Here is a 26517-nt window from a genome sequence, read left to right as displayed (position 1 = left end):
TACGCGTCTCTTTTCAACGTGATCTCTTCATTAACTCGATCACGAGCGCGGAGGTACACAGACACTGTACGAGTACATAGAAAAAGAGAGACATTCTCCACCCTCATAATCTATTTGAAAAACCGCACCACTTCTTCGTCGAATTAATTTTTCTTCCCCTTTCGAATTAAATCGGCTAAATATAGATTATATGGTGGGCGCGGAGGCGAGATTCTGTCTATGTATACTGTATGTGGGTTTAATTGACGAACGAAATTTCAAAGAATCAGCTTCCAAGCTTCCAAATAACGCTCTCGGAATGGAATTTCACACTTAACCGAATGCATGTTGGGTGTCGTTTTCTACGAAAGACCGGATAATCAAGTACGATTCGGAATATTTATTGCAGCTTGAGCCCTCCTGCCCGGTGTGCTGTGTCTTGGTGCAGTCTGGGGGTCGATGAGATGCTGCAGTGTGTGAGCCTTCACTCGTCAACGCACGTAGAAGTGAAGGATATGGCATTTTGTAAATAAAAACAATAGGTACGTTGAATATCTTGCGATTGACTTGTAGGAAGAAGAGGGCGAGATTTTTTTGTTGGTGGGAGGGGGTGCAGCAAAAGAAAGACTTTAATAAGATCAATAAATGGGGAGAAAATTATTTTTATTTATTTTTCGAAAAATTACTATAATATGTACCTATACAGAGAACACTTTTTCAAATCGCAAGTTTTCTTTTGCCCTCGCTTTGCTTGGGTCACTTGGCCTTTTTTTTTAAATTTTCTGAAAAATGATTGTTCAAAAACAATGAGATACTTAGTTTTACAAAATCTTGAGTGAGGAAAAAATGAAAATTTTGCAGATTGAAATAAATTTTTTGACAATTGTCTCTTAATACCTACTTTTGAATGAAATGAGAAATGGACAAAGATGGACAAGAAAAAGAGGTCGAATCTTGAGATCTTATGTACCTTCATGGAGAAAAATATCAAAAAAATCTCACATTAGAATATTTTTGAAATCTGGGGGCACTTTGAAAACTTGATTTTTGGGGGAGTGGGAGGAGGGGGGAGTTTAATTATAGCCAGGTCGATTTGACGACATTGATGTGGTACAAAATTCATTTTGGTAGTACAAAAAAAGCACCCAAATTTAGCTTTTTGGATTTTAGTAGATACCCTGAATTTGGATCAATCAAACAAAAGCTAATTTTACCTCATGTCAGAAAGAAAAATATTGTTGGTTGTCTCCTGTTGACAAATGAAATGCCATACATATTCATTTCATTCAGAGAAATTTGCCCATCATTAGTCAATTAATTTTCCGATTTCCCTAAAGAAAAAGAATTAATTTATGCATCATATACCTAGTTTATGCCTATAATTTCCAATTGAAATATGTAAATGATTGATAATTCTGGTAACTGGTAAGGTAGGTATATTACTGCTGTGATTCCGGTAAATTACTGGTACCTAATTCTGGTGAATTTTTACCTAGTAATTTTGGTAAATTTTTAGTAATTTTGGCAAATCAAGAGTAATTTGACAACTTTTTGTAAATTATGGGAAATTAGACAATTTTTGGTAAATTACAGGTAATTTGACAATTTTTGGTAAATTACAAGTAATTTGACAATTTTTGGTAAATTACAGGTAATTTCACAATTTTTGGTAAATTACAGGTAATTTGACAATTTTTGGTAAATTACGGGTAATTTGACAATTTTTGGTAAATCTAGGGTAATTTGACAATTTTTGGAAAATTACGGGTAATTAGACAATTTTTGGAAAATTATGGGTAATTTGCCAATTTTTGGTGAATTATTGAACTAGAACCATTTTAAAATTGTACGACGTTCGTTTATTCATCACAAATGTAATAAAAATTGCTCGAGAAAATCATGACAATTTTTTTGTATTCAGAAGTTTCTGCCATAGATGTCATTTCCGGTATTTTGTATAAGTACTCAATCAAGTCACATTTCTTTACAGTGATACTAAATCAACACATCTAACAGTCCATAATACATACACTTAATAAGCGGGAGAAACTCTGACACCCTTTTCTAAACCGCCTACAGTGATAAACCTTCGTATAATAGATTGTATACAATGATCTTTGTATCATAGTATCGCCAATTGAAACCTCGATACCGCGATTCAAGTGTTATACATATGTATAGTATAGTGAAATCATACAGAGATCAGGGCTAGAAAAGGTCTAAAGCAACACGTGCCCTTTGTTGTGGCATTCTATATGTAGTATAGGCTGTAAGAAAAGAAGCGAGGAAACGCAATGTAATGTAATTCCATTGAAAAGAGAAACAGCAGCATTGTGAAATATACTTAGGTACCGAACAACATTCCTGCAGAAAAAAGATATTTACGCAATAGTGTAGAATTTTTTACCATATGCGAATGAAAAAAGGCCAAGATGTATCTAAGCTTAATTAAGATCGTCGTGAGGCATAACATCAAAACAAGATGAAATTTTACGCGTGTGTACAATATTTCGTATCTAGCCTTATCGTCGAGTTTATGTACACGGTCTCCATCTACAAAGATACTAACTCATCGTTAATAGGCCACTTCAGCAGCTCAACGTTTTAGTAATAACGACTTCAAAAATTGATACAAATCGTTTAACATTATAATATTATGTAGTTTACCTGCTACAAAAGATCCTTGTGAACATCTATGGTAATGAGTCGAAACGTACAATTTTATTCGCTCGTTTAATTCTTCGTAAAATTAGATAGGTTAGGTACCAATGTGCACGAGCCAACATTTCCTCAGTTAGTATTGTCAACGATGAGAATGTACGAGTACGACTATATAAATTATGTATTGAAAACGATGTACAATAATTTGCCTCGTACTTTGAAAACCACCACAGGGTGGTATACCAATACCGTAAGGCGTAAGGATTAGAAATAGGCTTCAGGGTGGTTTTTTTCCATCGTGGTAAGTCTAGAAGAAGATAAAGGGATGGCTGTGTCTTAGGTTTCATTTCATAGTTATTCACCGATGTGAATGTGATGATCGATTCCAAGAATTGTGTGTGCATAGCTTTTTCTCCACATGCCTAACTGTTTATTGTTTCATTTGATGCCAAAAAAAAAAAAAAAAAAAATACATAACCTTGGTGATAACTTGTAATGTTAGGCTGAGGGTGAGGGTGCTCTCGAACTCAGAGAGAGAGAACACAGAACTCCGTTAAAACAAAACAAAAGTATATTCTCTGTGTTTTCATGTATATTTTTTACAAGTAGTTCGAGGTTTTTAAGCATGCATAAAGTCGAAAAACCCCCGAATAAAATATCGATTGTTTCCATTTTTTTTTTCTCAAATCGCCCAACACGCAGCAAGTTTTTACCGCGATAAAAGCAAATACACGCGGACGAATTGTAAAAACGTGAAAAATATTACGACGAATAGAAATCGTTGGTTTTTCTATTGGACGTAATCAATTGACCTATTTACTCGTGACTTGTGTGGTTGTAATTCGCCGAAATCAATCGTACATCGGGTTTATTACTTTTTCACCTAAACGTATATTTTCAAACGTGTTTATTACCGTAAAGCCGATTAAAATTGTTGTCGAGTGTAATGGGGCTTGAAAGTGATATCCTATACCAAAGCTTTGTATAACTTTGTTTGCGCAATATACTATAAAATGTGGGTATTTTTTCGCTGTTTTTTTCCTTTCTTTTTTATTGCGTTATGAACTGAAGGGTGAAAGGATGTATTAGGCCGGTCGCGGTGGGCGAATTTAATTGTTTTCACTAAGATTATGGAAGATGATCTAATTGACAAATGTTTTCATTTCGATATGCCTCAAATTTACCTAATGTTCTAAGCAACATTTAACCTTTTCACTATATACCTACCTACACTCATGAGGGTGGGAAAAAAAGATAAATCGAGACAGGTACATAATAAATAAAAAGAGAAAGAATTATAATCCTTTTTTATCAATTTGTTTGAATTAAAAATTATCACATTTAAAAGCTTCATCAATACAGGTATCTTTTATATCAAAAACTTCACATATGTAGGTCTACGACGATTAGTTATCACTGTGCCTGCGCATCAATCCAAAACACCACCGTGTCCATGATATCCTACCTACGCGTTTAATTAGCACCTTTCTCAGCCAGAAAATTGATAAGTACGCGCCGACATTAAAGTATAACATATCCATACCTAATATATAGATTATAGATATACACTACACTGCAAGATGAAAATATCTATCTAATCTAGAACCGGCAACCAGCACGCAAATGCGGTAGGCCTAAAGGTGTTTTTGTATGCGTATCATGCATGTGTAGTACCTGACATTTGGATAGCGTTAATATAGTCGTATACTTAATACTTATACCTACTCGTATGTAGAGATGATCGTGTAATGAAATGAAAAATGACTAATTTTCTAAATCTCATCTATGACTCGTCGATAGAATTTATCAAGTGACGCTTTATATTTCGATATGAATATTTTATAGGTACTGTGCGAGTCAACAAAGCAGGTTTTTATTAACAAAATCGCTCAAGTCACTCAAGTGGTAATTAAATGACGTGTACTCGGTAGCCTAGAGTAGGTGGATCGAGTACTTATTTACTTTGTGTTGTGATATTGTGATTGCTTATTTATCTGCTTGCTTCGTTCGTACTGTCATCTTCATCGAAGTTGTCTCATTTTCTTGCTGTAAGATGAGCGTTTTAGGGTGGATCAAAAAAATAAAAAAATATCTCGGACTTTTTGACCAAATCCTCTTAGGTAGTTCACTTTGAGTTAAAGTATTCCAGAAAAAATTTTAACCGATTGGCTGGTGAAAGAGGTTGGAGCTAAAGGTCCCTAAAGTATCATTTTAGAAAAAAACATTGGTTTTTGCTATTGCACTCTCTATAACTCTTTTTAGGTAATGGTATCCTCTCCTTTTCCCCTGAAAATCCAAATCCAAGATCACATCAGCCTTTAGAGTAGAAATAAATGAGGGACTAATAAATTACTGATCGTGAAACGGTGAAAATCAAAGATTTTTTGGTTTATAAAAATGAGGAAATTCGTTTTTTAATTCAAAAAGATCTCTTTCTATGTATTAGGGAAGTTTAAAAACCCAAAACGTATTTTGAAGGAGGGGGGACGAGGGGGTGTGCACTGTGCATTTTCTATGTGAATTTATATGGGGCGAAATCGCAAAATAAATGATTTTATATTTTGATGACCCAAAGCTTTAAGCCCTCTGCCGTAGGAGTTTCAAATTTTTTATGGAACAGTTTCTACTAATGAAGAAGGAACTGTTTCCATGAATGTGGTCAAAATCCAAGATATGGGAGTGTATTGTTTGGAGGGTGGAGATTTTGATTTCAAAATGCTATAATTGAATTCTTTGAATATTTCTTCGCTTGGGAAGTCATTGCCTCCCTCTCTAGTTACTTCATCATCACCTAAAAACTTTTCAATCTCCCGTTTGCCGATTTTGTTTATCTCTAAAACCCTGGGTGGTTTTTAAAAAATTTCAGCTGTCTCAACAAAAAATTAGGTATCATGTGAGTAAGTGAAGTTTTAAATTTTTCAAGTGAGTTCAAAAAATTGTAAAAATTGATTTAAAAAAATCAAATAATTGGTTATTATTCCAGTCTGACGATCAGATTCAGTGAGATTTGAAGACCATTTTCGAAGTGGGTAAAAAAATTGTGCTTGTTTTGAGCTTAAATGTTTTCTTTTAAAAAAATCGTTCAAAATTCCAAAATGTACAATTAGATAGCTACAATCTCAACTCTCAACGAATCCTCTTTCTAGATCTACATATTCCAAAAATCAATGTCTATTTTTTTCACCAATTTTTCAGGAACTTTTTGAAAATTGAATGGAACCTTCCACAGATCCCAATTTCCAAGATTTCATCAAAATATTTCAGTTTTAAACAAAGCACGTAAAAAATTGAATTTATTGAAAATTCCAATAAACACTGCATTTTCTTATGCAAAATTAATCGACTTGAGAGGATTTATTCTTAAAAATTAACGAAGTACAAAAAGAGGAATTTAAAAAATATATATATATCAAAATGCAAACAATTGTTTAGAAAACGACGTAAAGTATTTTTTCTCGATTTTTTTTTGGAAATCTTAGAACGAGTTTCCTGGAAAATTTTACTTTTGATAGACTGGTGCCTTTTTGTATGTACCCTCACGAATGAGGTTTTTTTGAAATATTCAGCGACCATAAAATTTTTTCAATCTGTTCTAGCGTAAATTATTAGGTATGCAATTTTTCAACTATTTTGGAAAATTGAAAATCCAGCCTTTGAATTTTCCGTTTGGATGACTGTGATTTTTTTTTGAAAGCTACTCTATGGATTCTCATTTTATTGTAAAAAAAAGTAAGCAGAATCGATGACTGAGTGGTCGAGAGGTTCTAATCAACGTACATTTCTGGAATAAAAAATTATGAATTTTGTTCATTTTATGAATAAGATAGGTACTAGGTAGGCATTTCGTTTGCTTTAAGTTGATGTAATCTTTCTACAAATTTTCAGCTCAGTCAGTCACGCCTTAGAGAAACACGATTTTTCGCATTTTTGACCCCTCCCCCCACCCATTTTCACCCTCTTCTCTCTCATAACAGTTTTTTTTAAAACAAAACATTGTGTATTCAATTTTTTTTCTTTCTACAGTTTCCTGTACAATTATAATTTTCTGAACTTATAATTCCATAAAAAATATGAAGGGCAAATTTCACTGGTTCTCAGTGATTTCAAGTGGTTTTGGTAATTTTAATTGATTTCATCAACTTTCCATATTATTTCATAGTGATTTCTACTCATTTTCTGTATATGATATACGTAGATTTATTTCTAGTGATTTTTTCTGTTTTTCTGGGGAGGGGGGGTGTGATTTTAACCAGGTATAGTTTTTTTTAAAAATATAAACCAATTTTTTATAATTTCAACTGCTTTTTGGTCATTTTAAGTGATTTTAGTTTTACTCCTCAATTCGCACTGAAAATTAGTCATTTTCATAGTACCCTAGTCCCATTTTATTGAATATTTGTTCAAAAAGTTTCAACTCAAATTAAACCCTATACTCAACTGAAGACGAGCAAAAATTCATAATACAAACTTTACTTCTGTGAAAATTTCAAAAAATTGAATCCAAATACATCAACCTTCCCCCTTTTTTGAATTTCTTTTGGCACCAGAGTATTCTCTGCGCCATTATGTCGACTGGTAGGAATATTGGCAAATTCACCACGCATTAAGTACACAATGCCTACCTAATTCACTCGTCAATTCCGTATTACATGGAATCGATCAGCGAATAACTCGTATACGAGGGTTAATAGTCTCGGTAAACATACATTAGGACGCGAATTTTTCATCTACAGCCTTGAAAATTACCCGACGACGATCTAAATTTACATGATTTACGTGCCCGTAAAATTACCTACTCTCTGGGTATTAGTAGTAGAAATAAACGTTTACGAACGGATCAAGCGACATACAACTTCATTTTCACGTTAGGTGTTACCTATATTATAACCAAACCGAAAGCGTTAATTACTATTATAATGCTATCAGCGACTATATGTATTAAAAGTCTATCTACAGTGATAAATACCTACGTATACGAAGGGAAATTTATATAAATTATCGTAAAATATATAATTTAACGCTTCGCTACCCAACTATATCTATGTCGTTCGATGTGCAATCTATGGTGCTACTATAAGGTGCTAGGTATAGCGAAAATGATAAACTTCTCTATGTACAAGTACTACGATGGAACGGTTGACACCAAACTTCATAATTCCGTCACATCGATGACGATGACGACGATGAAGGAAGACTACTGTACACTGTGCTTCGACAATATATACGCTCGATTATGCGAAGGCCATACCGTATAAAAACCTGCCAAGATCGCGTATGTATCCTAGGCAATAGGCATATTATGATGCATGCGTTGATCGACACGATAATTAATTTAACGCGAGTAAATTATACCGAAAAATACTCGCTACCATAATTTTTTTTTCAATTTTTGATACAATAACTTATCTGCCTACGCAGTATACTTGGCTATAAGCTAGCATACCTATTGTGTAAATTTTTGCATTAAGCTATATAGGCACTTAATCTATTTTATGCAAGCATATAATACGCTATGCATTTGCACAACGCTGCCAGGTAAACATATAATATGTGATGTGTATATCTGCATACTCTTTGAAATATAAGGTGGACGTGCACATGTAATAGGTAGACAAGAGGGTAGTTGGGCGGAAAATGCATTATTTTAGTTACGAAATACTGCGTTAATATAATTTTATAAAAAGCTAGGTAAAGAAAGAAAGAAAGAAAAAAAAAGAAAAACAGGATACGCGTTGAAATAAATTACACGCCGTCTTTAATGACGTTCGTGATAGGTGTCCAGGTTTTATATATTTTTATTGCGCATTTAATAATATTTCTTTCTCTGTCTGTTTTTTTATTGTTCTTTCGGCTGCGAGTGTTTATCAGAAGCTCATACCTTGATATAATATTTTTCCACTTAATTTTCATACATTATTTGAAGAAAAGTAAGTTTTATTTTTTCTTCGCAGCTTGTTCTTCTTATCGTTGTATGATAATGATAGTTTATTGTTTCTAATTTCCTTTACTTTTATACGTACCCATACTGTATGTACGGAGTATTGTCAGGATATATAGGTATACGTAATGTATTTACATATTACATATTACCCTTTTTTTTCACATCGAGAATACCTATTAGTTATTTTGCGCAAGTTTCATTGCCATATGTAATACACCCAGCACCTATATTGATAAATAAGCTGATATAATGTAACGTACCGGTGGTTTATTTCTAGGTATAGGTTACCTAGCTACACTTGGTATAATTTTTTTTCAAAACTTGGGTAATCCTTACAATATATATGTCACTTTTGTTATATAAGCTGTGTGTAGGGAAGATTTCAGGGAAAGAATGTAAGTAGTTGGCAGGGAAAAGAAGGGTTGACGAATCACATGGTTGTATACTGGAACACAGAGGTATTGTTGTTTGTATTTCCTATGAAAATAAAAAGTCAGTCAATTTGAGACTTGAGAGATTTCAAATTCGTTAAGTATTCTTTACAAGAGAGGTTTCTTAATTGGCAAAAAATTTCTAAAACTGGACAAACCAAAATCAAAAGAACATAAAAAATATATCACTAGCCAAGATTTCAAAAACCTTAGTGCATTTTTCAATTTTTGTTGAATTTTTGATAATCTTTGGGTAAAAATTTCAAAAAAAAAATCAAGATTTTTCCAAATTTACCTAGAAAAGTGATATTTGTAATGTGTCCTGCTTTTGATCATATACTCATCGATTGAAAATGGTTTCGAGTCACTTTGAGCATTACACAATGAAGTTAGATGGCAAAACTATGTACCTAACTTTTGTAACCTAATTTCAACATTCTGAATCGCTTGGAGGTGGTTTAAAACCATTCTGAAGCTTTCAGTAATATTTGTATAGGTATGGAAATCCTAAATTTTCGAAAAGTTCCATAAAAGCTGTCCCATTTAACTTGAGCAAGTGTAAAAGCGATTGGTGCTTCTTATTTAATGACCTACTTAATTGATTACATACCATTTTTAACAAACCAATTTTTGAAAGAGCCAAAACTGTGTACCTATTTTTTCTGCAATTTTACAAATTCGTTGTTGAAGACTGCAAAATGGCTTAAAACAATCTCCAGTCCACCCAGAGTGATGAAATTTGAAGTTTTAAATAAATTTTGGGCTTTCCGAATTCATTGGGTGAAGTTGTGTGGAATTTCAACCTTCTAAAAGCTTCCGAAGCCTTTAGAAATACTCAGAATAGTTCGAAACTTAGTCCAATTGACTCGAGAGCTCGAAAATGAGGTAAGTACACACCGAATTTCAGCTTTCCATGTCGTTTTGGTGACATTTTAATTTTTTTGTATTTTTGACTCTTTTATTGCTTATTACCAAAAATCAAAAAATACACTTTAGCTCTTGAAATTTTATCTGATAGTTAGTGAGGTGATTTTTTAAAATGCTCTTTCGATTTAACTTTGTTCAGTTCAAGAATTTTTCTATCCGTTAGATTATAATTAGATATATAGAGGTAAGTAATAGATTTATGGAGAAAAAAAACAAGTAGGTGTCTATGAATATTAAAATTCAATTGAAATTCGATGAAATATCATACAAATTTTGCGAAGTACTTACTAATTCAATTCTCTGAAAAATTGTTCACGAATTCAAGAAAATTATTTGCATAATGAAAAAATACGGTATTAAGTATTTAACTACATTAACATTTTAAAATTCTAAATATTTTTCAATAAGGTTTACTTTTACTTCACTTTTTATTGCATTATGAACTATTTATGTGATGATATTTTTTACGAGTTTTTAATTCAATACAATGTCACACATTTTTTTGACATTTTGAACAATTTAAAAAAAAATTAAACACGTCTCGAACAAGTTTTAAAGTAGGTAAGTACTTTTAAAAATATTTACCTACAAAATTTCTAACTAATTAACGACTTTTTAAGTTAATTTTTATGGCATTTTTACTGCACGAGCAATTTAAACAATTTCTATGCGCTTATATGACGTATATACTCAATTTCAATAATGTTTTTAAACATTGCGAATAGTTTCAACAGTACCCAATATGATAATTTTCTTAGGGCTACTTAATTTTTCAAATCATTTTTAGGCATAATATAATTGTGTAAATTTTAGATTTCATTTTTTCTCATTTTCGATACAATTTCAGAAGTTTTTTAAACGACGAATGCTACTTCGAAAAAAAATTTCATGCACGATATAAATTCATAGAATATTCTAAAAAATTCAAGTCAAGTTTAAATCAATTTTGACAACTTGCCTTTTATAATAGGGGTGTATGATGATGGTACAAGCGAGCCATTCACGCACTCATATTATTATTCATTTTTATTCCTTACGATTTGTTCCTAGATTGTTTCCTTTGATCGTTGAAAGCTTTCAAAGTTTGCTGTGAAAATAAGATTGATCTGGGCTTGCTGTAGATTTATTCGTAAATATTTAAGATGAATATTTTAGTTCTAAAATGTGAGCCCAACTTCACTTCAACTCAAAGTCTCTCTCAAAGAAAAACGACTCTCAAATCATTTTTATCACAATTTTTTTCATTTTGGACTTCGAAAAAAAAGTCGCTGTGGCTTTTTCAAATTTGACATTTCAATGTTTCACATTCGATTTGAAAAAATTTTCCTCCTGCAATGAAAGAAAATTAAATTGTTTTCTGGAACTTCACGACTGAAAATTTCCATGTCACTTCCTCCAATAATGTTTTTCCGGCTCATTATTGGCATTTATATTGAGCCAATAATCATCATGATAACGCAAGACTCACAGGAGTCGATGCAAATTTCATCGAATATACTCGAGTACATACTCCATTTTCCTGCTCCTTCATTTCGGTATATTTCCCAACCTCCTTCGCAATCTATTTCGAACACTCGTAAAAACCCAATCGCTCATTATCATTATACAAAATTTCGCACACAACAAAAGACACATCGTGATCAGCTGTACAAGTATGAACAAAAGCTCACAAAACAGCGTCAATTACACGAAGCGCGATCGCTTCATCGATACCAATTTTTCTTTCCAACAGCCGATTAATTACTACCCCCTGCTAAGGTCCGGCATTTAACCACGATTACCAAATAATGAAACGCGAGACCATAAATAATTCAAAGAAACCCCAAAAACCCGATAATTAAAGTCCTGATTCGTTGCCATCAGTGTCATTAATTTAACGTGTATAGATAGATACATCGGAAAAAGTAAAACTTTTACAGAAATGACCATACGGTGAAAAAGAGAACAGCCGATAAATAATAATGACCGTGCGCTCCGCTCCGTTCACCCTGTCCACTCTTGGCAGGGTTGTAATTTGGAGAGAAACGCGGACTCGTTCAAATGGTTATTTCACACGAATAAGCATAAAATTTTTAAAGCCTCGCGAACGCAATTTCAGCACATTTGTCCGCAGACTCGCCAATTCGGCTGTGTTTTTATTTCACGTCCGCCAATCATATCGTAGCCCAGTGAAATTTACTCGCTCGTAATTATTTTAGGTGGTTCATTTAAAAAGAGCTGCGCCATTTTGGATTCACCCTTTCAGGTATGCGCGCAGAACGCGATTAAATATCTCGCTGTAATGAAATATAAATCGACTGCCTTTTTTTTTTGCTTCTTCTAAAGGATACTCCTCGCCGAGTCGAAAATTAACTACCGGAAATGGAAGCGTGTGCGCGAAACTAGATTACGAATACGTAAGTTCATCGTCTATAAAGACTCACAATAAGTATCAAAACAACATATACGAGAAAAATCTTCGAGACCTTTTCGTATGTGCATTAAGTATGCATAATTCTCATTTCTACGTAAGTTATTATATAGATGAACCGGAAGATGAATAAATATTTGTTAATTTAAACGTTCGAGTTAAATGGTAATTTATAATTTTGGCAGCTAATTATTCTCCACTGGTTTTTCGCCCGAATAAAATTCTAAACTTATAAATTTGCTTCTGTTTTATCCTTAACGTATTCGTTGTCGCGCATCATTACTATCAAAATAATTACTTCAGTATGTTTTTAGACAGAGAAAAAAAATAAATAGAAAGAAATCTTCACGCACAGATTTATAATTAGAATATCCGCGTCCGTTTCTCAAAACTGCGTAATCATCAAAATACAATCATAGTATATCCGATCCTTGGCTAGACATATTTTATTAACTTATCAATAAACTTCATAATCTAGGCCTACTCGAATTTGTATGTGTATTTATTTGGTAGGTAAATGTATTATAACACTTCTAACCCTATGTTATTTATACGACCTTTGAACCAGCCCCATTGTTACATTGATCGAGAGCATCATCGTATCATAACACACGCTCTGCAGACTCTTTCAATGTTTGACAAAAATCAACTAGACCATAATGATGTATCTTTTTGATAACAATAGGATGCGAGAAAACCTTATCAGGCTGGTTTTGCGTCTGAAAGAGAGATGAAAAAACCAATACCCAAAACACACACTAATCGTTTACCATTCAATTAAAACCGGTTTACTAACGCGGATAAACTTATCCAAAAGGTGTGGAAACGTGATAATCGCTCTTCTCTACACGATACCCTGCTGCGAGTACTTCATCAATAATTCATTTAATCCCTCGAAAATACACAGAACGGGATTTCGCGTCGACACCCCGACGACTCCCCCGGTCACAGAAGCATTCATTCATCGAGATATACGCGATGCACGATGCGACTCACCCATCCACGCTAATTTTCGCAATAAATGAATATCGTGGTCGCCTCTGCCCAGCATCGTATCGTAAGGGTGTTGTTATATCGGTGCTGGGTAATTAACGTGTAGATACGTCGCAGGTTTCCTTCCCTCTTCTGCCTGCCTTGCGATGCTTTTCACACGAGCTTTTTTCGCACTTCTTCTTTTCACGCGTCTCAAAACAGCCGAACCAATAGCAAACCGTTTAAATAGGAAAGTTAATCTGGCACCGAATAGTTTTGATTATCGTCCAAAATAGAAATCTATAAGCCGATCGTTTTACTAAAGTAATCTCGTATATTGAAGGGCCTTCTTTTTTAAAGACTTTTCCCCAGTTATCTATACTATAATCGAAAAAATCTCTTCAATTCGATCTTTTCATTCAGTAGATATCTATGTAGGTCTTTTAAAAATCTTATACGCGTGATTTTTTTTCTCTTTCTTTTCAAAGCTGTGCGAAAGAATTTGATAAGTGTGTTGAAAGGGATGAAAGCCAAATATAGAAGATGGAGTGGAGGAAGGGATGGATCGTCTTTTATGGAATCTGAGGAAGTTGACGAGTTGGATGAGTAGATATTTGTAATTATCATTTGGTGAAATGGGTATTTTCTGCTGGCATTCTATTTCGTGTTTAATCGGTTTCTTGGAATTTTGAGAGGGAGAAAATGTGGGAATTAAGGTGAAAATAAAATTTAGTGCAAAATTTTCTGTATTGAAATTTTCTTATGCTAATTTTTTTAAACTTATTTTCTCTTCGTGTTCCAAATAATATATATATGTTTTTCATTTGAAGCTGCTTCAAATTTAAAAGGGAATTTTGCTGTCCATTGACTAAAAAAATACAGGGATTTGGTGAAGTTATATTTTTTTTATAAATTTTTTTGGCATCATTTTCCTTGACTTTCTATGTATTTCTTTACGCAATTCTTTCAGTTTTTAATTTTTCCATTTCTTCATTTTCTATTCTACATTTTTCACTTGGTAATAAATTTTATGATTACTTGATAATTTTTTTAATATGATTTTTTTGGTCAATTTTCGATGAATTTTACTTTTTTTTATCTAATTGATTATTTTACTTACGAGAGGAAGCTTTTCGAACTCACACTCTCCGATTTGAACGAAACCAAGATAGGTCAAAAGAGCATGCCCTGAACCTCCATAACCAAAAGTTCTGCTTCTTCAGTTCATTTTTGAATTTTTAACAAATTTTTGAAAATTGAAAAAAAAATGAAAAAATTGTTTTAAGGGAACTTTTTCACAAAGGATATAATTTATTTTGAGCAAAACGAACTAACGTGAATAATTACATGCAACTTGACTTCTACACATCAGCAACACTACAAGTTTTCTGCCATTCTGGAGCCTCTAGCGATTTCTCAAATTCTGTCAGGAATTTCAAATTACCCTAGAAGGGGCTATAAATTCACTTTTGAACTCACACCCCTGGAATTTCGCAGTAATCACCTAAAAGGTCTTTTTTTGTATTTCCTTCCTTGAGAAGACGCTAAATTGAAGTTACAAGTCCGTAATTTTCATACCCCCCCTCCACTGTGTTTTGAGAAAAAAATTGAAGCATGTACCTAAATTACTCGTATTATCGTTTAAAAAATTGTTGATCACTTTTTTTGCTCTTCAAGTAATAATGTTCCATAATTCAAAATTTTCAATGTGACAACGATTTTGCATTAATTTGGATAATTTTGACCTGAAAAAAAATTCAAAATTTTTTAAAAAGGTTGCCAAAATTTATATATTTTTTATTTTTTTCAAATTTGTTCATTTTTTTAGTTTTTATAGCAATTTTTCGATATTATTGAAATTTTTGAACTTTCCTTTAAGAAAAAAAAACCCTCTGGATTGAGAAGGTATCCAATATAAACCACTAAAAGTTATTCGTTCCAAAATTCTTTTTTGGTCCTTCAGTGGAATTTGAAATTTCGGGGAAAAAATTGAAAAAGATGTTCCTAAATGGTCCAAAACTACTAGTCGTAGGTGTGTGAGAGTTGAATTGAAAAAATTATTCACATTGGTTCACATAGCTGAAAAAAATCATATTTCATGAGAAAGTTTTAAAATCACCCTTGAAACAATTTTTTTTTTTAATTTTTAAAAATTTCAAAAATCCAAAAGTGAACTTATATTAGATCTTGAAATGTTTGTTATTTGTGGGGAGGGGGGGGGTTCGGACATGGTCTTTTGATCGAGCTTGGTTTCGTTCAAATCGCAGAGTGTGCGTTTGAAAGGTTCCCTTACTAAGTTCTGACCATTTTTTTTTTAAATAATTGAAAAACGACTCATCTTGTTGGGCATTCATGGAGTCTTTTTGCAGTAGGTATACCCTTCATTTTTCTTATTCTAAAGATTTAGGTTCGTGAAAATCTTTAAAGATTTTGAAATAGGTAGATACATAGGAAAGGAACTATTATTTCACAAATCAAAAAATTAAATTCATGCTGCACGATTTTGTCATTTTTGTAGCGCTTACTTTTTTAAGAGAAAATTTCAAAAAATAAAAAAAATCAAAATTGAAAAGTTTCATCAAGCTGTAAACTACTGCTTAAAAATTTTCAACTCTAGTACATAATTGAAATTTCATGTACTTGTACGTACCTATACCTATTAATTTTTTCAACTTTATTTTTTAGCCTTCTTTTTTAAATACTTGAGTAGGTAGTATTTTTTCATTAGGAATTGCTTCAAATTTTTAAGTGAATAATAGCTACCAAGATTCGGGTCCATTCGTCTATTTTTAAATTTGAGATTTGTTCTCTGTGATATTAAATCTCAATCATGTAGTTGAATGTTGAAATATAATTCTTATCCATAGAGATAAGATACTTCAAGCCTTTTTTATATTTTCTTTTTTTCTATTACCTAGAGATACCTCTGAACCATTTATAAAAAATTCACACCTAAAATAACGATGGAAAAAAAATCCACGCTCCAGTAATCAATCCAAATATCAAACCTTTGATACTGAATATTTCAAAACGTATTTTTTCTCAAAAAATGTCACATAATGGATTCGTCGAAGCGCGCCGCAAAACAATCCTAATTCTAAGAGCGAACCGATCGATGTTGGCAGGGGGTTGTTTTTCCATATTCTTCCAGGCTTTTGAAACAGAGAACCGCGCTTGTATTAATGCGAATGCCGCCGATAAATCTCGCACGTTACCTACATTTCGATTAAAAAAGGATTTCTCGATGGTTATTTTTATAGTCAAGTGGCTATATAGGAAGTCTTTCTGATTTACCGCGAGCTCAGCTCACCCAGTGCGCCATCCACTGCAGTGTGGATGTAAGTTGAGATCCTGCGCACATCGCTCGGTTATATTGCCAGGTCTATATCGTTTATTTATGTTTGTATGACAGCGAAACAGATTGAATTACGTAATTTATGCTTTTTATCGTACACATACGTTTCTCGATTAATAAAGAGTTGATTTAAATGATCGCCTTTCGACGATGCAACATGGGAACTAGATGGGTATAACTCCAGCTGATGCTGATGCTGTTGCACAGGTACATGGCACAAATCAATCAAATAACAAAACAACCAACGAAAATAATATAAAAAATAACGCAACGTTGGTAAAAATGTGCCGCCGGCTTTAGAAAGTTCAATGCGCGCGAAGACTGAAAAAAAAATATTAAAATAAATACATTTCGATTAAATATAATACGTTCGAAGAAAACTGTTAATGAGATCGGACGGCGTTTTCGATGCGAGGAGTAAAAAAAAAAAATATGTATAAGGTGGATGAAGAGGAAAATAACCCGAAAGCCGCGCAACTCGTCATCGCCACTCGCGCCATGATCAAAAAGGAAAACGAAAATAATAAGCGGAGATTAGAAGAAAATAAAACGACGCTTGAGTAATTGCATTCCATTAATAAATTTCATCCCGTAGTATATAAAGATTGCGCGCAGCACTTATCGGTTTTGAAAGGATAAAAATATGAAATCAAAATGTCTCTCCCACCTCGATGCGTTTTTTTCTTCTTCCTATCTATCGTTCCAATAGATATTTAGGAGAGAGAACGAAGAACAAGCCTTAAGGCCGCCACTCTCCCATATATACCTTAATCGAAGCATATTATTCATTGTCTAAAATAATTGAGAGAGCAAATAAATGCGATCATTTTGGTGGATGAACCGATCCCCCCTACGCTCCCCCCTCATACCTCGCCTTTTCTTCGTCCTCGTCTCGCGGTAAATCTTCCAGTTCATCATCAATCTCCAATCAATCTGAACTGGAATTTCGCAATGGTTACCAAAATTATGAACGGAGGTGATTGGAAAATACTGTTGGTCGGAAAGTGTCGATAAAAAATACTCAAAATGGCGAAGAGCTTTTAATTTGAAGGAATTTCATTACCCCATGTACCTACTCGTACTTGGCTTCTTAAAATTAAGTATACGTATGTAAGTACGAAAGATCTCATTTTAATTAGACGATTGCGTATAAGTATAATTACGAAAAGAATGGTCAGAAGTGCAGATCTACGTCTAATCGAAAATAGAAGGGGCTGTTATTTTAAATACTTACTTACCTACTTATTTATTAAAAATGAAAATCCTAATGTAAGTATAAAATTTGGAAAACATGATAGTCTTTGGCGACAAGCAAAAAAGCGCTTCATCGAAATTTTCGTATTATTTTTAAGAAGTAAAAGACATAAAAAATCTAAAAAATTCCGATCGTTTTTCCATAATTTTCAGATTTTTTGAAAAATTATTTAAAATGAAATTGCATAGAAATATTTGGTACCTACTTAATCTTTTTGAATTTAAAGAGGTCAAAACTTTCAAAAATTGCGTGAAAATAATTGGCAATTTTTCATTTTTTAGAATGTAATTATTATAGGTAATCTTATTTAGGTATATCTAATTTTAATAATGAATAATAAAACACAGAATCAATTGTGCTTTCAACTTCTTCAAAATACTCCCCCCCCCCCTCCTGAAAACTCTATCGATTTTGTTGATATTTAGCATTTAGGTACTTTTTTGGGGGAAAATTTGAAGGATGATTCAAAAAAAAGTTTTATTATCCTGACTAATCCATTTTTCTTGCAGGGTTTGACGCTTTGCATTTTTTTTCGATTTATTTGATGATAATTGGTAGTAAATATTGCATCAATTTCTAAAAAAAAAAATAAACAATTTTCTCAAACACATTTCAAAATTGTCATCAACAAAACACCTGAAAAAATGGGAAAGTTGCTGAAAATTTTGTCTTTAAATAGATATAAATACGATCTCTCATCAAAAACAATTTTTTAATACCTCAATTTATGCCGATTCTTTTTGGAAATTTCAAAATTTTGAATCTCAGTGTGAAAATTGGGCCTCTAGTTGGGCACCAAAAATTTTATTCACCACTTTTCGACTTTATCGTGCAGTATACTTTCGGACCTTCATCATTCGACTTCGAATCCCCCCTCCCCTTGAATGATCTCTCCTTGAAATTCCTGGTGTCAGTGGTATTTACGATTTAAACAGGGGAAAAAATTGAATTACGTACGAGAGCGAGAAAATTTTGCAAGTGCTCTCATTCTTGTAATCTTTTTCCAAAATGAAAAAAAATTGCTGATAAATCGCAGTAGGTATAACATGGCAGGAAAAAAATCAGTGAAAAATTTAATTAAAATGTAGGCATTTAGTAATAATCTTTGAACGTGAAAAATGGCATTTTTAAAACTAATTATGAATTTTTAAATGCTTTTGCCTTTACTTTGCATTAGAAAATACGTTTTTTCAAAGTTGGATTTTTCCACCTTCAACTCCGTAAAGTTGTTACTCGAGTAAGAAAATAATTCCCTATTTTTTATTTTATTTTCTCCCATCTGCAAAAAAAACTGGTGCCAGTAGTCCGCTCCCCACCGTTAAAAAACAAAAACATGAAAAAAAAATGAATCCAAAATTCTTTGTTTTTGTGGCATCATTTCTCTAAATACTTAATCTCTTTTTCAAGAGAAACATTCTTCGCGACCCTCCAAGCCATATTAGTTCACTAACATGAAGCCCCTCAAAATTTAAAAAAATCAAAATAAATGGACGTATATCTAATTAACCGAAATCAGCTTGAAAAATTTTCGAAATTTCGAAATTTTCTCATTTCCGCGTTATAATATTCCTTTTTCAAAAAAACCTTCTTCAAATCCACAAATGATGTTGGCTCTCTTGTATGATGCCTCCCCCCCCCAATTTGGGAAAAATCAAAAAAGCTACACAATTGATGTCTGTACAAATTTTTTGAAAATTTTTCACTTTTAGGCTGAATTTTTCTAAAGCTTGCCTGCCTTGGAGCAATTTGTTTTTTTTTTCAATTCAGAATTTTTAAAAAACCATTGCTCAAATTTTTAAAAAAAAATGTTGATTTTTTTATTCACAAAATCATTGTTTTGAAAAGTTGAAAATTATAGGGTGTTTTTTGAATTTTCATTTGGCATTTCTGCTCCTACTACCCCTCCCTTCTCCCACAAAAAAAAACTTTCAAACTTCCTCTCTTGCGGATGATAATAATTCTCGTTCTTTGATCTTAACATTTCTTCTAGCTAGTCACTTCAATTCCCCAAGATATTTTCGAAAATTAGCGATGCACTTTTTTATTACCTTTTTGCGCTTTACCATCCCTCAAATTTCCATTTGTCAGAACACTAGAACAGGAAGTAATCGAGCATATAAGACCAATTTCACTCGTGGACCTCCCCATTGTACATTTTTTCCATATAAATGACACGAAAATGTTGGGAATCACTGATATACTATATTTATGTATGTGTTTTTTTTTCACGTAATGAAGAAAATGAAAAAAGACGAATAACCTCGATGAAAGCTACTAATGAGTATTCGAGGGGTATTGGAAGTGTAGCCGCGCGTATGACCAATTTATACATACGTTGATTTTTAAGTATTCATTATATGGAGTGAAGTCGCTCGATGTTTAGTATGAATATGGCACCGTTTCCCTCCTACCTACCTCCTCGCTAGTCCCTACAACGCATCGTGGTGTGTACTCAACACATACTATGTACAGTTTGGTGGAATTTTAGCGCAATTACATACGAATATTATCACAAATATAACCGGTTCACCGCGTCATTTGTCGGCGTGTGATCCCTAAAAAGACATATTGTTTGGTAAACTAAATATTCAAATTGGTCTCGAATGTATGCATATTTTTTTCTCACGAACAAGTGCTTATTCATTGGCGTACGTTGACTTAGAAAGGTTATTGCAGTTTTTACTTACTCATATCTTCCCTCCCTCCTTCCCTTTCCTTCCTTCCTCTTTCATTATACTTACTTTTTTCACATTTTTTTTCTCTCTCTTTCTTTCTCGATACCTGTACGTATACGAATCTGCTAAACGTTTTGGATTGTGGTTTACATATGTATAGGTAGGTACTTGAAGCGCTCCGCAATGCGAATCGAATAAATCATTTGTCCAAAAATGGACATGAGTTGAGGATATATTTTCATAGTATTACAACTTCGATAGGTATTAGCAATAAATTAAAGTAATGCCGATATCATGAATATTGTAGCTGATTTTAATTAATTGCTCGTGTGTCTTTTATAATTAAGGTTGTACATTTTAAGACGACGATGAAAATGACTCGGTCACGAATCAGACATTTTATTAGGACGAGGTATGCGGTACCTCTACTTGAGTTGAGTTGTATAGATAGATATGCCAGGTTGTTAATTATCATCGAACTAGAACCGAGCAGGGTAAAGAAGTAGAGGGCGCCGTATTATGGGGAATTTAAAAAATAGGGGGAAATCTATAGGGAAGGCGTGATCGTTAAATACATACTCGCATATCTATAGGTATAATATTCCATTTTTTTCTAAATACCTATAAGATAGATAGATACTTAAGCATTGCAGACCAGATACCTCTCTCTCTACCTGTATACCTATTACAATAATGTGTACCTATCTACATAATATTTCGGGTGCGCGCACGTTTATATCATTTTTAATGGAGAATATGATATTTTTATGTTTCATTTTGAAAATCGAATGATTCGGTTACACGTCGTTAAAAACGTATCAACTCGGTATTAATTTCCATAATTACGAGCAACGAATCGACGTCGGTGGCGGTGGCGGCGCGGTGCGGGCGAGGTATTAAGCGCGGTGACGATAGCGTATAGTGTTGGGCCGCACACTTGGATATGGTTTGTTTTGGTGTGTTATACGAGACTGGTATTGTGTTTCGGTGAAGATGAATGGATCTGTAGTGCGTGATGAAAAGGGACCCGTGTGGGTTTTTATTATAACAGAAGTCTCTCTCTCATCTTTTGAGTTTACATCGGTTTTATAGTGCTGATAAAAGATGGAAAGTGGTACAAGTATTAGGCTAATGGTATTCGGTTTTAACACTTTCCAGATAGCCTTTTGGACTGCGGATAAGAATTGGGCGATTTGATTTTTTTTTGGCGTTGGTTTGGATATCGTTGCGAATTACGAGTACATAGATTCGAATGTTGAGATTTCAGGAGAGCTGATAAGGATGTTGGGATGATGAATGTGAAAAGATATCGGGGTGTTTTTTGAAATTGAATTGTTGTTTTTGAGAAGTCATTTCGTCTGTGTTTGCCCCTCCCATCTCATTGAATGTCCCTCAAGACGTTTTTGGCATATTCAGGATGATATAGTGCAAGAATGAATCTCCGATTACCAGCAAAGAAATGTAATGCCTTTGACTCCTCCTGTTCCCTCCTGATATCCTATCAAGGATTGTTTTTCTTGACTATAAAAATGAGGAAATAATTTTCAGATGATTTACCCCCCACCCCTCCTCTTCTTGGAACAAAAAATCAATAAAATCTGGATTGTTAAGTGATAATGTAAATTCATGCAAATGTTCTCGTAGTTCTTTGAAAAATTAAAATTCTCAATTCCGTAATCTGCGTTTTTTTTAAATTTAGGAATTTCTTGTTCTTTACCCCCCCCCCTCCTCTTTCTCAAGTTCTTTTTGTTCCAAAAAATACTTACCTATGTTAAAAAATTTGAATCATGATTTTAAAAAGTATTTTAGCAATAGAAATCAATCGAATTTTGGCATTAAATTTTGAATCGGTTCTGGTGGGCGAACTTCGAATTGTTCATTTTTCCCTCTTGTTTATCATGAGCAATTAGTACAGATAGAGAGGCACAGATTTAGCATTTTAGAGCCCCTAAAAGAATATAAATTACTACTCCTCCCCCTCCTTCTCCTCCAGAAAATTCGTTCGTTTTTTTGTTTTTTCCCAGTTCAGAATGCATCTCCAGAACTAATGAGAAAAAATGATCAAAATTGATTTTTTCAAAGCTTTACATTTTTGAAAAACAAAAATACAAAAAAACTGTTCAAGATAAAATACTGATGAAAGTGAGAAGATCTTCAAAAATGACTTTTCATCGTTGCGTTCTCATTTTTTTATTTTGTTGGACGTGAAATTTTGAAGAAATGACCATGAAAAAATTTCTGTTCACCTGAACACAATTTTCAACAGATTTTTCTGGAAAACAAGCCTGAAAAACTGGGCGATGAAAAAAAAGAAAAAAAAACAATTTTGCTCATGATCAACATTAAAATTTGATCAAATCAAAAACAGAGGCAAAAATAGCTCAAAAACATTTTGTGGGGAGTGGGAAGAGTGAGGAACCAAAGTCTTGGATAAAACTTAGAAAAATGCTAAATAATTTAAATTCCAAATAACAGCTGCTGGTTGAATATTGAAAATTGGAAATTTAGAATAATACAAATACTTAGGTACCAGTTATTGATTTAGGTTGCCCAGATAATATTTCTACCTTCAAAAATTGTTGAAAATTTGAACATTCGTGATGCAAGGGCAAAAACTGTGGAAAATTTACAGTATGAAACGTCGTAAAATAAAATCACTCTTAAGGTGAGAAGTTGAATTTCCTAGTTTTATCAGTGTTCAAATTTTAACACTAGTTTTCTAGGAGTTTAAATTTCAAAAAAATAAAAACAAATTAGCCCAAAAGTAAGTAAGAAAACTTTTAAAATTTTGAATGATGAAATTCCAACTTTTGTTGAAATTGTGGAGCAAAGATTCGCAAACAGGACGTTTGGCTTTTCAATCCACAAAAAAGTGGAATATTTCTGCTCATTCCATTATTTAAAATTAGGTTTCCATATAATTATCTGTTTTTGCTTCTAGCAAAAAAAAAAAAAAAACAAAACAACAGGACCCCTTCTACCTTTCCCATCAGTCAATTTTATTATTTATCGCAAACTTTAGATTGGTTTTCATCTTGGAAATCTGCCACTACGTTGAGTTTGCTCAATGATGAGCTTCTTTTGCCTTTCAACCAATTTTTTCACAACGTTTGCGCTCTAATTTGTCTTAATTTTCATAAAATAATCAATTATATTAGGTTAATGTGGAGAATTTTTAGAAAATTGAATAATTCTCACTATTTTATTCCCTAAAAATCTTGTTTTATCCTACCCTGGGAAACATGCTGGATATGGCATTTATTTAAAATTAGCATCAATGAGGGATATTGAACGTTTTCTTGAATCATGTTAAGTTCTAAAAGTGGCGCAAGAATTTGCTTATGTTTAAAAAACAATTTTTTTCTATTTTATTTTTTAAAATTTTTTATTCATTTTTGTATTTTTTTGTAGAAAACTGTTTAAAATGGAAAAAATTCAGAATCAATTCATAAAAATTTTCCATTACCTTATTTTTAAAATTTCGTTTCACTTTAATTTTCCTCTTTTAAGCCTGCACAATTCATTTTAAGATCTCAAAAAAAAAAGAGGGGATTGTCGAAGTTTCCCAAACTATTGATTGAGACTTGTAAAAAGAAGGGTGAGAATATTTGTAGACGTAATTTTGCTTCCTTGTTGTCCCTTATACAATGTTAGTATTGGTAATTTTTTTCTAAAGTATAATATTCTCTATATGATTTGATTTAATTTTAATATAACATGTAAAGAATGATTTTTCGAGTATGTCATTTAATTTAAAATAGTCTACTGTTTTTTTGCAGTTGTACGATATCGACAGAGACGATCCTAAGAGAAAGGAATTCTTGGACGATTTATTCAGCTTCATGCAGAAGCACGGTAAGCACAGTTAGTACAATTTAAACTTTTTTAATAATGCTATGAAGTAATATATATTGCATGGTGCATGAATATCTTATACTTACTTAAACTAGTGCAATTTCAATATAAGTAAGGAATCTTCATTTTACAAATCTGCTTTTGGATTTGAGCACATTGTAAGTCATGATCAAATTCATTATGAGGTATGCTTTGCATTTTGGTTTAGCTTTGTCTGAATTTATTTTTGAATGATTTCATGATGGAAATAAGTGCACATATGAAATCATTTTTAGTATCTTGTATTCCTCCTCCTCTTTGGAGAATTTTTTCAAATGGCCTTTTTCTACACGAATATCCTGACTTTTTTTAGTGTTGATGTTAAAGCAATGTAAATATTCGCGATTTCCTTTGCAGTCTTGCATTATGGGGGGATCCAAAAACATCACGATGTTTAATTAAAGGTAGGTAATTATTATTTCTTCTGCCATTTCCCCTCCCCCTCCTCGCGACGTTTTGCGCTAAATAAGAAGCCAGCCTGCACCGGGATGAGGACGTACTGCAGTAGTAGAAACAATGCATCGTACTGTAATACCTCAAATATAACGTGCGAACATGTATACCTTGGGCGCGGCGAGCGGATCTACAGTAGAAAAAGCAATTTTCATCGGGTTATGTTAATATTTTTCAAATTAATTTCTGTCTGGGTCCGAAATAGTATTTTTTTTTCTTTTCGAGAACAAACGTGATATTAAACCCGTTCGGAGATTTATGATCCGTATATAAGTAAAGATTTTATAGGTTTTTTATAATAATAATAACAAAGCAAAACTATAATAACATTTTTCCCTATCGTAATAAAATGAATTAGGCTCGCTATAATATACAAGCTAGCGCAGTACAACGGCCAAAACCAGAACTCTTATATGTACGACTTAACCTTCAATTTTGTACCTTGAAATAGCTCGTAAAACGTCGGTACCGATTTGTACTTTGTAAAATGACCAACCAATGCGATGGGGGCAAGTGTAATTATTTTTATTGAGTATTAATAAAATACGCGGGATTAACCGATGAGACCCGGATTTTTTCACCCTACCTTATCGCCAAACCCACCAGACTTCCCATTAAAAGCTGCAAATTTCTTGGCGCAATTGCCCGACAGAGGAAGAAGGAATTTTGCAGTAGCTCGCGGCCAGCGGGTACCATTTCCTCCCAAATATACTCGTATAGGCAATTCTATCAACTCGCCGTCAACAAGTAGCTTTTCTAACTCGTCGATCATGTATTTTTTTCATCGTGTGCCTTGGCGTATGCGTCGTCGTCTTCGTAGACCTCTCTTCCCTTCCCCCTTCCGTAGCAATCTTTGTGCCGCTGCTTGGCCGCCTTCTCGCCAATTTTATAGGTGATTTTTTTGTACGTTGTTTTCCATCTTCTTCTATATCTTTCTTTCATATAAGTATTTGATTTTAAGGTATAAAGGTGTGTAGAGATATGTATTCATCTACTTATAGATGTATCCTATCATCTATATGGAGGTACTCTCGTAGTCGTATGGATAGTTGGAGAATAAAAAATCATTCGTCATTTAGTCCGGTAAACGGTGCGCAAGATTTGAAGTAAATTTAGCATCCTCATCAACATGTTGACCACCGATTAACGTTTCATTATTATGAGTTTTGGATAAGTAGCGAAGAAGGCGCAGACGCAGAGGCAGACTCTAATATAAAAACCTCTCTCTAACCGCATCTAAACTGACATCAAACGCAAACGAGAACAATAATTAATTACCTCGATCAATCACAACGAAAATCAATTATAATTTTTAATACTGCTATTTGAATCGTAAAAATGCGGGTTTTTAATGATTACACACGTAAAAGAAAAGCAAAGTGAGGGAGGGGAGAGGATGGCGAGGAAGAGCAACCAGTACAGCGGTTTTAATCTGCGTTCACCTTTTGGAATAGGATTGACCTTTGCTTCATTAATTCTTTGGACAATAATCTCCTCTCGATGTACCGGGTTTTTGTTTCGGGCGCGAGCGAGCGTAAGGTGCTGTGGAAAATCATGTAATATT

At 33.2% G+C, this 26517-nt stretch overlaps 1 protein-coding gene across 8 annotated transcripts in view; it reads left to right on the top strand.

Annotated features, from left to right (window-relative positions):
• Window positions 1-26517, top strand: part of LOC135836616 (protein dead ringer homolog) — a 141207-nt gene that overhangs the window by 74326 nt on the left and 40364 nt on the right. For 5 of the 8 annotated variants that reach the window (XM_065351560.1, XM_065351558.1, XM_065351562.1 and 2 more), the window contains one exon: window positions 24368-24470. In XM_065351560.1, the coding sequence (XP_065207632.1) occupies window positions 24368-24470 (103 nt within the window). The remainder of the gene's footprint in view (window positions 1-24367; window positions 24471-26517) is intronic. The other 3 variants (XM_065351557.1, XM_065351556.1, XM_065351559.1) reach the window with 3 other exon arrangements.

This window comes from Planococcus citri, chromosome 2, assembly GCF_950023065.1.
Source record: "Planococcus citri chromosome 2, ihPlaCitr1.1, whole genome shotgun sequence".
Taxonomy (NCBI): domain Eukaryota; kingdom Metazoa; phylum Arthropoda; class Insecta; order Hemiptera; family Pseudococcidae; genus Planococcus; species Planococcus citri.
The sequence above is the reverse complement of the archived record's forward strand: the minus strand, read 5'-3'. Positions and strand labels throughout refer to the sequence as shown.